The 11620-nt window shown below is 37.2% G+C and overlaps 1 protein-coding gene across 1 annotated transcript in view; it reads right to left on the minus strand.

The window, feature by feature from the left end:
- The window catches only part of LOC106884215 (leucine-rich repeat-containing protein 9), a 122376-nt gene extending 113411 nt beyond the window's left edge, over positions 1 to 8965 (minus strand). Inside the window, exons 1-5 of the mRNA XM_014935467.2 lie at positions 8641 to 8965; positions 7253 to 7352; positions 5866 to 6084; positions 3316 to 3456; positions 261 to 324 (exon numbers count right to left, since the gene is read on the minus strand). Of these exons, the coding sequence (XP_014790953.1) occupies positions 261 to 324; positions 3316 to 3456; positions 5866 to 6084; positions 7253 to 7297 (469 nt within the window). The 5' untranslated portion in view covers positions 7298 to 7352; positions 8641 to 8965. The remainder of the gene's footprint in view (positions 1 to 260; positions 325 to 3315; positions 3457 to 5865; positions 6085 to 7252; positions 7353 to 8640) is intronic.
- Positions 8966 to 11620: the final 2655 nt, after the last annotated feature.

The raw sequence follows: 11620 nt of genomic DNA on the forward strand, positions 1-11620 counted from the left end.
CACACACACATGCATATGTGTGTGTATATGCTCTGCAAGCATGTGTGTGTGTCTGTGTTTGCATTTAAGTGTGCTCAAATACATGCTCCATTGGAAGGCAGATATTAAATGATGATGATGATGATGATAATGATACCTCATATATATATACAAGTGTATGCATGAGTATGTGTGCTTGTATACATGTGTGTGCATATATATGGTCTGTAAGTATGTATGTAAGTGTGAAACTGCATCAGATCAGTGTTTTCAAAACTTACCGATTTTTATAATCTTGTTGTCAGCGAGGTTCAGCTCTCTCAAATACTTTAAACTAAACAAGTTCTAGAACAAAATGAGAGAAAATATAATTAACCCTTTTGTTACCATATTTCTGTTGAAATACACTACCTTTGTTTTCAATTAGTTTTTAAAATAATAAAGAATTTAGTGAAATAACTTAATCTTTATTAAGCTGTTTATTGAGCAGAAATTATTTTGTCAGCTTAATAGAAGGTTTTCATTTAGTTGTCTTAATAAGGAGGAGTGTGCATTTGAAAATCAGAGGTGGTATTTGGTGGTTGCATCAAAAGGGTTAACAAAACACTAAAAAAACCAAGAAAGTGCATGTCTCAATAGTTAGTGTGTTGGGCTCACAATCATAAGGTAGTGAGTTCGATTCCTGGACCAGGCTCTTTATTTCACTTTGCTCCAGTTCACTGAACTGTAGAAGTGAGTTGCAACATCACTGGTGCCAAGCTGCATCATCTTTTTGTCTTTCCCTTGGATAACATCAGTGGCCTGGAGAGGAGATATGCATGGGCGACTGCTGGTCTTCCATAAATAACCTTGAACTTGGAGGGGAACATTTCAGGTGCAATCCTGTGGTCATTCATGACTGAAGGGTTTCTTTAATAAAACCAAATAAAGAACCAACAAAATATGGAAGGAGATGGATTGCAATGATGAGTATTCTGGATACTTGATCAATTCAACTGTTTATTTATTGCATTATATAGTAAGGATGGTGAGCTAGCAGAATTGTAAGCATGCCGGGCAAAATGCTTAGCAGTATTTTGTCTGCCTTTACGTTCTGAGTTCAAATTCCACCAAGGTCGACTTTGCCTTTCATACTTTCAAGGTCAATAAATTAAGTACCAGATGCATACTGGGTTGATCTAATAGACTGGCCCCATCCCATCAAATTTCAGGTCTTGTGCTTAGAGTAGAAAAGATTACATAGTAAGTGGAAGGTAGCAAACTAGAAGGATTATTAGCACACTGGAAAAAATGCTTAGCAATATTTCTTTTGTCTCTTATACTCTGAGTTCAAATTTCAACAAGGTTGACTTTGCCTTTCATCCTTTTGGGGTTAATGAAATAAGTACTAGTCAAGTACAGGAGGGAATGTAGTTGACTAGTCCTGCCCCCACCAGATTTCAGGCCTTGTGTCTGTAACAGAAATGATTATATAGTAAGTGTGGCAAGCTGGCAAAATCCTTAGCGCATTGGTAAAAATGCTTAGCAGCATTTCTTCTAGCACTTTACATTCTGAGTTCAAATTCTACTGAGACTGACTTTTCTTTCATACTTTCAGGGTCAATAAAATAAGTGGCAGTTGAGCACTGGGGGAGGGGCAGTGTAATTGATTAGCCCTTCTCAGCCTTGTGTCAAAATTTGAAACCATTATATGGTAAGTGGCTGAATATTCCACTTGTATCTACCCTTAAATCCTATGTCTCTTCAAGCAGAATCAGTGTAACACTGGGTGTAACAAATCTGGCCCTTGAATTACAAGTTTAGTTACCCTACTTCCTACCTTTCTCTCAATATGTTGGGTTGTCATGAATTTGTTTGTCTTTTTTCCATTTACTTTAGTCCTTACATGTCATCAACAATTTTAGCAAATCAGTCAATAATGTATCCCCCTTCACTGCTCCCAACTTCTTGCCAATATTCCACTAGCTAGACAATGCCTTGATGGGAGAAATCATTGAGTTTTGACTCAAAGACTTCCTCAAGCCACGTTTTCAGCTCCATATTGTTGAACAAAACATCTTGCAAACTGTTGGAGAGTGACTGAAAAAGGTGACAATCTGAAAGCACTATAATAAAAGAATACAGTGGGTATGGTAGAACTTCCCAACCAAGCTCTTGAATAGCATTTTTGGAGAAATTAGCAATGTTGAGATGAGTGCTGCTGTGTTGAAGAAGCATGCTGTGTCACCTGTTGAGTAGTTTCTGCTGGGTTGTCTAGTTGAGTTGGTGCATTTACTGAATGTTATGTATTGAATATGTGCTTGTTTTCAAGCATTTTGCAGTGGATTAGTCCTTCCCAATTCCAACAAGTGCAGATCATTGTCTGGTATGGATGCAACTTTGGCTTGGTTTGAAGTATTGCATGCTTATCAGAACTCAACCGTTCTTTCCTCTGCTTCATACTGATGTAGAGGTGCCATTTTTCATTACTGGAGATGATGTAGTAAAGAAATCTCTGTTTGTGTCCATAAGTAGCCTGGTGTTGAGCAAACAAACTAGAGTGCTGGAGTTTGTCTCTTTCATTCAGAGTGTGTGGCACCCATGCAATGAGGTTTTATCTCACTCATCAAGTGAAGGTGATGGTGTCATGACAGTATCCCATCTGCTAGACCTATTTCCTAGTGGATTGGCACAGATCCTCACCAACGCACACATACATATAACCAGAAAAAACAATTAAGAGAAAGATAAAACAAGGGAGACTCTAAATGGTGGTTTGACCTGTTAGAATTAGCAGCAAAATCTCACTCAAATACCACTCTACCATTTTAAAAGAAGAACACTGGATAATGTAGTCCCAAACACAGAAAGTCTAAAAATAAGTAAAGGAGGGATGGTCATGACTGGAAATCTCTTGATCATATTTTTACCAGATCATAGTGATCTGTGTTCAAAGAACAGCAACATCAATAACACCCAAGTAGAACACCAGTATCACATTACAAAAAAAAAAAGACACTGTTTAACATCCTTTTTATACACTTGCATAGTTGGGTTAAGTTTTATAGTTAGATACCCTTCTTACCACTTAGAACTCACGTAGCAACATGAAACAACAGCAGAATCATTTTTGCTTCACAATTTTTGACAAAGAAAGGTAATCAATGTTATGTATTCTGAACAAAGGCTGGAGTTAGGTTTGAACTTATATCTACGCCTATGTGTCTGTACTTCATCAGTACCTTAACAACTTCACAACTTTTGTACTTTAGAAAAATAACAAAGTCCTTAGTGGGATTTGAACTCAATACGCATGGCAAGTAGAATGAATCAATAGAATGAACCACCATAACTTACTTCGATAATACTGATGCAGTTATTGTTAAGCCAAAGAACTTGAAGTTTCTTCAACTTCTCCAAATGTTCAATCTTTTTTATCTGGTTGTTGTACAAGTAGAGCTTTGTCAATAAGCAACATTTATCTAGGTTGGAGATTTTCTGTAAGGAGAAAAAACAACAACAACAGTAACAATAACGAAACATTTTAAGATATTCAAGTATTGAGAAATTGCTTATTTGCTTTGGAAAGCTTGATGATAAGATGATTAGACAAAGATGTCGTCATGAAGAAAAAGCTTAAATTTGAAACCGTGTTAGCTCAGTAACAAGAAATAGGCCACAGTATATCAGGTAATCTTGAGTTGATTGTTAGCTAATAGTATTTCAGCTACAATTGTTCAATTGTATGTGAATGGAAATTTCCATGAGTTTCTCACCAGAACATGGCTATAAATTGAGATGCCTGCCATGATCAGGCAGAGGCAACAAAGGCATGTTGACCCCTGGTTAAAAGAAATTGTTTGTCTACAATGAACATGGAATTTTCCTGAGTCTCACAACATTAAGATATAGTTACAGTTTTTGCAAGCATGCAGTTGTATCTCTAATGATAGATATTTACCTAGACTTCTGGCATCGTAAACTCTTGACAAAAACCTCTGTATATTTTTTATGTAAATAAATGATTTCATCAAAAATATTGAACAGGCTTGATTTTATTATGGGTAACAGCATGGAACCAAGATCAGTCCTACAAGTTATTCTATACCTGTTTAATCAAGCTTCTACAACTTTGAAATACAGGTACGACTCATTGTTGCCAGCAACATGAAATAAAGTGTCTTGGTCAAGGACATAATATGTCACTGGGAATTGAACTCACTATCTTGCAATTATGAGCTGACTACCCTAACCACTAAGCCATACACCTTCACTACCAATGTAATACATCATTTGTAACAACTTCTCTAATGAACAGTCATTTACTCCTTTACTCCCTCTCTTTTCCCCTCTTTGTCCTCTTCTGTCATCATCATCATTGTTTAACGTCCATCTTCCATGCATACATGGGTAGGACAGTTGACAGGAGCCAGCCAGGTAGAAAAACTACCCTAGGCTACTATCAGTTTTGGCAGGGATTTTATGGCTGGATGTCCTTCTTAACACCAACCACTCCACAGATTGAACTCAGTGCTTTTTATGTGGTACTAGCACAGGCGAGGTTAGTTTTGGCATGATTTTTACAGCTAGATGCCCTTCCAAATGCCAACCACGTTATAGTGTGGACTGGATGCTTTTAATGTGGCACCAGCACTGGCATGGTAACTAAGTAACTTGTAAGACAAGGAATTATGAGAAGGGTAGGGGCATTTGAGGAGGGGGAACTTGCTTGTGTCAGGGGATGAAAGGTTAGCGCATGACAAAGAGATAGAAGCAGGTGTCTTGTCATAACAGAGGGAGCATTAGAGGAGGTGATCCAGTGTCAAATGATGAAAGGTTAGAGTGTAACAGAGAAATAGAGAAGCAGAAATAGGTGAGAGAGACAGAGAAAGAGATGATTATTTATTTAATGTGACACCAGCACTGGCATGGTAACCAAGTAACTTGTAAAACAAGGAATTATGAGATGGGTAGGGGCATTTGAGGAGGGAGAACTTGCTTGTGTCAGGGGATGAAAGGTTAGAGCATGTTTAAGTGCATCTGTGTATGTACACGTATAGTATTCCTTTACTCTCTTTCAGCCACCAAGCCCAGTATGTGTACTTATGCAGCACCTTTTATGTTTACTCTTTCTGTATTTCATGTTCACTCTCCCATTCTTTCAAAAAGATGTAAAGCATGACTGGAGAAATCAATCAATAAAAGCATCCGTGCCATGTGTGAGGCACCTGTGCCAGTGACATGTGAGAGGCACCCATGCTGGTGACACATAAAAGGCACCTGTGCTGATGACATGTAAAAGGCACCTGTGCTGATGACATGTAAAAGGCACCTGGTACACTCTGTGGAGTGGTTGGCGCTAGGAAGCACATCCAGCCATAGAAACCAAGCCAAAACTGACTGGAGCCTGTTGCAGCTCTCTGGCTTACAATCTCTGGTTAAATCATCTAACCCAGTGCTTCTCAAACTATCTGATGTGGCATACTGGCAGTTTTCTTTTTCCAATGTTCCAGGGAACAGTAATATTTCTTAGTAATATTAATTTATACCAGAAGCAATATATATAATAAATTTAATAAAAGTTGACATTTTTTTTATTGCATATTTATTTTGTAAACAAATAACAATATTACATAAACGTTTTAGAAGTATTTTATAATGTTTCTTTTCTGGAAACTTGCCGCATATCGGCACCAGTCTGCGGACCCCCACTTTAAGCAGCACTGATGTAACCCATACCAGCATGGAAAATGGACGTTAAATGATTCTGCTGCTGCTGATGATGATTTTACAGAGATTTCTGCACCCATTGTTACTGTTCCTTTATAGTGAAAGTAGTGAAAACACATTACAGAGCAAGAACTTTTTTTTAACAGAGTCAGAGTGGTTAAAAGAGATGGCACTTACTTTTAATCCACACTGACACAACCAAAGCTCTTGCAGGTTGGGCAGTTGACGTAGTCCATGTGTGCACTCAATGCATTGCTGTACGATGACCAGTCGTTGAAGGTTTGGGAAATGCTGGAACCCTTGAATGTTTGTCAAGCCTGAGAAAAACATCTCCAGCTCTTGTACATATTTTCCTTCTTCCCTGACATGTGCATATGACAACCCATTGGCAGTACACTGAAAAAGACATACATATGTGGGAAGTATAGAGAGATAGAAAAACGTATAAAGAGAGAGAGAGAGAGAGAGGAGAAAACTGTTAAACGTATTTAACCCTTTAGCATTCAAACTGGTAATATCCAGCTACAATATTCACTCTCCTTATGCCCAAACCAGTCAGCTCTGGTCTCTCACACCTATCCTGCAATGTCATTCTAAAAATAAACAATCACATCATTGAAATCTTGAAGCAACAAGATAATGCGTGATTAATTCGAAACAGTTTGAATGAATAAGCATCATATTTGACATAATAGTCTGAATGTTAATGGGTTAATACGTTTTAAAATTCACATGCACACACATACAGGCTTTAATTTATATATTGGGTGGGATGAAGTGGGATGCGAACAAAATATTTGATTTGTCATTATTGTTCTTTTAATGTTCATTTTTTCCATTACTTGCTTGGAAGAAAGAAGTGGGCATAGTGCATGAGGAGAGTGAGAGATGTATGGTGGAGGAGGAGAGATAATTTGTTGGCTCAGTGGGGGCTGGTGGGAGCCACATAGTGATGGAATGATAAGGCTGATAAACAATAAATAATATATATATATATATATATATATATATATATACCCTGGCTTATTCCCATTTGTTTTTCTGTAGGAGGGGGTAGCCACAAGACACATCAGGCATTCCTGCATGGCATAAGAGGCGACTAAAAGGGGCAGGAGTGAGGGGACTGGGAATCTGCTCCTCCTAGTAAATCAATTTTCCTAAAAAGACAGCAAGGAAAATATAAATATATGTACATTTAATCTCATATATGAAATCATTCTTAACTAACCACATATATATGCACACACAGGGCTGATTTTAAGCCAATTAGACAGATCTGTTCAAACTGGGTACCGTGCCAAGAGAGGGCCCTGTGTCAAGAGAGGGCTTCACGCACAAGCTTGGAGGATGCTGTGATGAATTTTTAGTCTATCTCAACGCTTTTTGGCTGAGACTGGTGTACAACATGAAGCATAAAACAGCAATCTTCAGCTTTTGTAGAGTAAAGGGCCCCACTGACAATTCTCTAATTGGGTCCCACTTCCTAGTGCTGGCCCTTCACACACATACACACAAATAACAGAAACAGGTAACACAAAAATTCCAATAGGCAATACTGTCTTACCACTTCCTCAAGTTGATGTTCCTCTTTGTAATTCTTCGCGTCCATTGTCGTTCGTCTGATAGTATGAAACTATCGGATGTATTCTGTTACCATTGGAACTCTACAAGAGAAAAGATAAGAATGGTAGAGAAGAGAACTAAATATGTTTTGGTATTTAATCACAATGTGTATTTAAAATATTCTGAATGAAACTCTTCTCAAAGTCGATTCCTATTTTCACCTTTCCTTAAGTATAATTGTTGTAATTGTTTAGCCTAAGTTAACAATGTTTGAGGAGATCTATGATCAAAAATACTCCTGCTGTGGCCATTTTTATATTTATTTCAATTACAGTGCATTTAGAACTACATCATCCAAAGTCTCCAGTCTTATTTGTAAAATGGCACACTGTAATTTGAGGGAAATGTGGCTGTTAATTCCAACAAGTTAAGCAACCACACCAAAGCTCCTCTTATCATCGAAGAAGTAAAAGCCCCTAACGCAGTCAATTGAACTGCTGAATCAATCAGTGGTCTTCCAGCATACATAATAAATTCATTGAATGTTAGATGGAATACTTGTGGTATTTGTTTTGATTCTCTACACCCCGAGTTTAAATCCTGCCAAGGAGAGCTTTGCCTCTATATGGTCTTTAGAAGTATCAAAAATAGCAAGTAATTAAGTTAGGAAAAGACACACTGGCGATGGTCGTGACTTTTGATTCTCGGTTTGCTTGATCAGAAATGACCAGGGCCTAAACAACAACAACAACAACAACAACGACTATAATAATCATAATGCTATCTCACATAGGTACAGGACCATATATTTTTTTGGCGGAGGGACAAAGTCGATGAAATCGCTGCAGTAATCAATCTCAGCAATGTAGAAAACAAAGTAGATTTAGGTGAGCTTTCAACTGTGAATGTAAAGGGACACAACTGAGATTTCGACTTTGAATGTAAAGGGACACAACATTTTGTACAATTTTCTCCACAAATGTCAAATATAAATAACTTCCTGAGCCAACAAGGGAGTTACTATATGGTCGCTAGACCTACTTGAAATAGCAGTAAAATACCTTTCAATCACATTTCACCGTTTTATAAAGAGACATGTTAAATAATGAGGTTCTGGGTTCATGGTACATATGGCGGCAGTTGAGGTAAATAATACCTTGTATCACAAGTTTTTTTTTTAAAAACAACAACAACAACAATATATCTCCACCACTACCAACTTTTAGCAAAGGTATAAAGCTATATATTTGGTAAAGAAGAACCATGATTAATTTAATCGACTAGTACTTTATGTTACCAACTCCTGAAGTACGAAGGGCAAAGATGAGCCTAACTGCCTTCTAATGCTTTATACTAACAACAACAATAAACAATAAAAGTATTTCTTACGTAGCATGGTGTCGTTTGATTTGAAACAGATATATATATATGTATATATATATATAGAGAGAGGACAGTAGTAGAAAATAGTTATGGTGTGATGTTCATTGTATTAGTTTTAAAAGCGTTAGGTCTATAAGCCATATGTCGCTACATAACAGCGAGCTGAATTGAAGTAGGATTTATAAAAGTAGGGAAATAGGATGTTGCAACGTTCCTGCCTCGCCCAGAACTATTATTACTACTAATACTATTAGCTGTGATAAACAAACAGATTTTCTTATAGTTTTCCGACAAGTGTTAAGGGAATATATATTTGAATTAGTTCCAGCCATGAGTAACTGAAATCGCTGCTTTTGATTGGATAATTAGTAGTCATAGCAACAAGCCAAAACATATGCCAATAGTTGTCCTTAACAACGTTGAAGAGAGAGACAGAGAGATATATATAAAGAGGAATGGATAGATAGAAAGTAAGAGATGAAAGAGAATGTATGTCAGAGGGAGGGAGAGAGAGAGAAAGCCAAAAAGACTTAATGGACGGACATACTAACTTGGAAAGAAAAGCTGCCGCATCACCGAACTAGTTTTAATTTTTCAAAAAAAGTTTAAAACCAGGCTGTTAGTAAGCTTTCCTTTCGACTATAAAATATTTAAAATATTTTATTTATACATTTGTTTAAAAGGCCAGAAAGAGATCCTAATTTACCAAAAAAACTTGAAAACAAAACAAAAAAAGAGTAAAGCGCTTTAATATTATAAAAGCGAAAGTAAAAATATACCTAAAGCAAAAAATAAGAACAACAGAAAAATAACTTTAAAATTTTACAGTAGAAACAAAGGGAATAATTGTAAAAGATAAAAAAAAAAGAAAAAAAGAAATACGCCACAATGAACAGTGATATCGTAAAGGAATTAGAGGTTAAAGCCGGTGTTTTACAGCAATTCATCCATGAAAAATCATCCTATGAAGTTGAACTGAAACAAGATATGCAGAGACTTGATAAAATGAAAGAAACGAACGAAGATGAACGAGACATTGCCGAACAAGAAGACATGATGCGTGAGGCAAAAAATATGATATTCGAAACTATGCGAAGATTGGAGGTGGCTTACGATGATTTGAAAACCTTCCATGATAAAGTTCAACAAGAACTCAGTGAAATTCCGTCCTTTTTGGCTGCTCAAGAAGTTCTCTTGTCTGCCCAAAACATTTTAAATCATTAATATATGAAATATGAGGGCGAGGAAATACGACGGTGTTATTTAGTTGTTATGAATTAAGTAATCGATTGATTAGATTGTTCAATCAATAAGCTAATGTCACTGTTTTATTGTTGTTATTGTTGTTTTTGTTTATCCACACACCTCACTGTTCCACACCGCCTCAAGTCGGTCCTGATTAAACAGACAGACATGAACATAAAAGGGTATTCCAGCTGGGATCATCACATCTTTTTCTTTTTTTTTCGCCAGGTATATTCAGGATATTCCATATGTTCTTCCGGAAGTTGACAGGGGGAACTTTGTGAAAGAATGGTTGACTCTTTCTTGCAGGCCGACTTACAACATAAAGGCGCTATCTATGGTTCGTTTCACTGTGTGTATGTATGTGGAGAGGTTTGTTTGGTTTCTATCGATTGCTGATTGGAGATTATTATTATTATTATTATTATTATTAAAACGGTGAGCCGACAGAATCGTCAAGCGCTCCGGACAAAATGCTTAGCTGCATTTTATCCTGTTCTTTACGTGCTGAGCTCAAATCCCACAGAGGTTAACTTTTCCTTTCGGGGTCGATGAAATAAGTACCAGTTGAGTACTCGAGTAGATGTCATAGATACCCCTTCACCTCAAAATTGCTGGCCTTGTGCCAAAATCAGCAAGAATCATTATTGTTAAGACACCGAGAAAAGGCGGTAAGCTGGCACAGTCGTTACCGCGCCGGGAAAAATGGTTAGCGACATTTCTTCTGACTTTGTTCTGAGATCAAATGCCACCGGTGTCAATAAAATAAGTACCAGATGAATATTGGAGTCGATGTAATCGACATGCACCCTCTCCCACAATTGCTGATCTTGTACCAAAATTTGAAACCATTATGAAGACCGGGGATGGGGAGGGCTGGCAGAATCGTTAACGCACCAGGCAACATGCTTAGCGGCATTTCTTTCGGCTCTTTCCGTGCTGAACAAGAATCCTACCGAAATCATATTTACTTCCAAACTTTCAGGGTCGATAAAAAAAGTATAAGTCGAGTACTGGGGCCGATTTAACCAACTTGCCACCTCCTCTCATAATTGCTGGCCTTGTGCCAAAAGTTGAAACATGATTGTTAATAACAAAATATGCCTTGTGATATTTAGTTACGTTCCTTTACCATTTGATTGCTATCGAATTCACTTGATATCTTTTCCCAGAAGATTAAATAAAACATCGGTTAAATATTCTGGATGATACGATCGGTGGATTGAAAGAAATGTTAGTGCGCCTTGTAGTAGCTCTTTCTTTCAGAGTTCGAATTTCGTCAAGGCCTATTTTTCTTTTCCTCTTTCCAGGGTCGATAAAAGAAGGTATCAGTCAAATGCTGTGTTCGATGTAATCAGCTTTCTCCTTCCTTCAAAACAGCTGGTCTTGTGTCTGAATTAGAAATTATTATTAACAAAATACTTCGCAGGGGTTAGTCACGTCTCTTTAGGTTCTGATTTGAAATTTCAGCGTGGATGAGTTTGCTATTCTCTAGTGGATAAAATAAAGTACTAGTTAAATGCGATGTCACCTCGCCTTTCAGCCTTCTGCAAATCTGGCTGGTTTGATATTCCTACAAAGGATCTTGGTTCTGAATGGAATTATAGCGAGAAACGAAAAATTTCTCCTTCACCTTTTCCCAAGAATATATAAAAAGGTACAAATCAGGTACTGAAGTCGAAATAATTCATCGCCACCCACAATTTTTAGCTTTGTGTCTAATTTGAAATCATTATCATCA

Source organism: Octopus bimaculoides, chromosome 9, assembly GCF_001194135.2.
Source record: "Octopus bimaculoides isolate UCB-OBI-ISO-001 chromosome 9, ASM119413v2, whole genome shotgun sequence".
Taxonomy (NCBI): domain Eukaryota; kingdom Metazoa; phylum Mollusca; class Cephalopoda; order Octopoda; family Octopodidae; genus Octopus; species Octopus bimaculoides.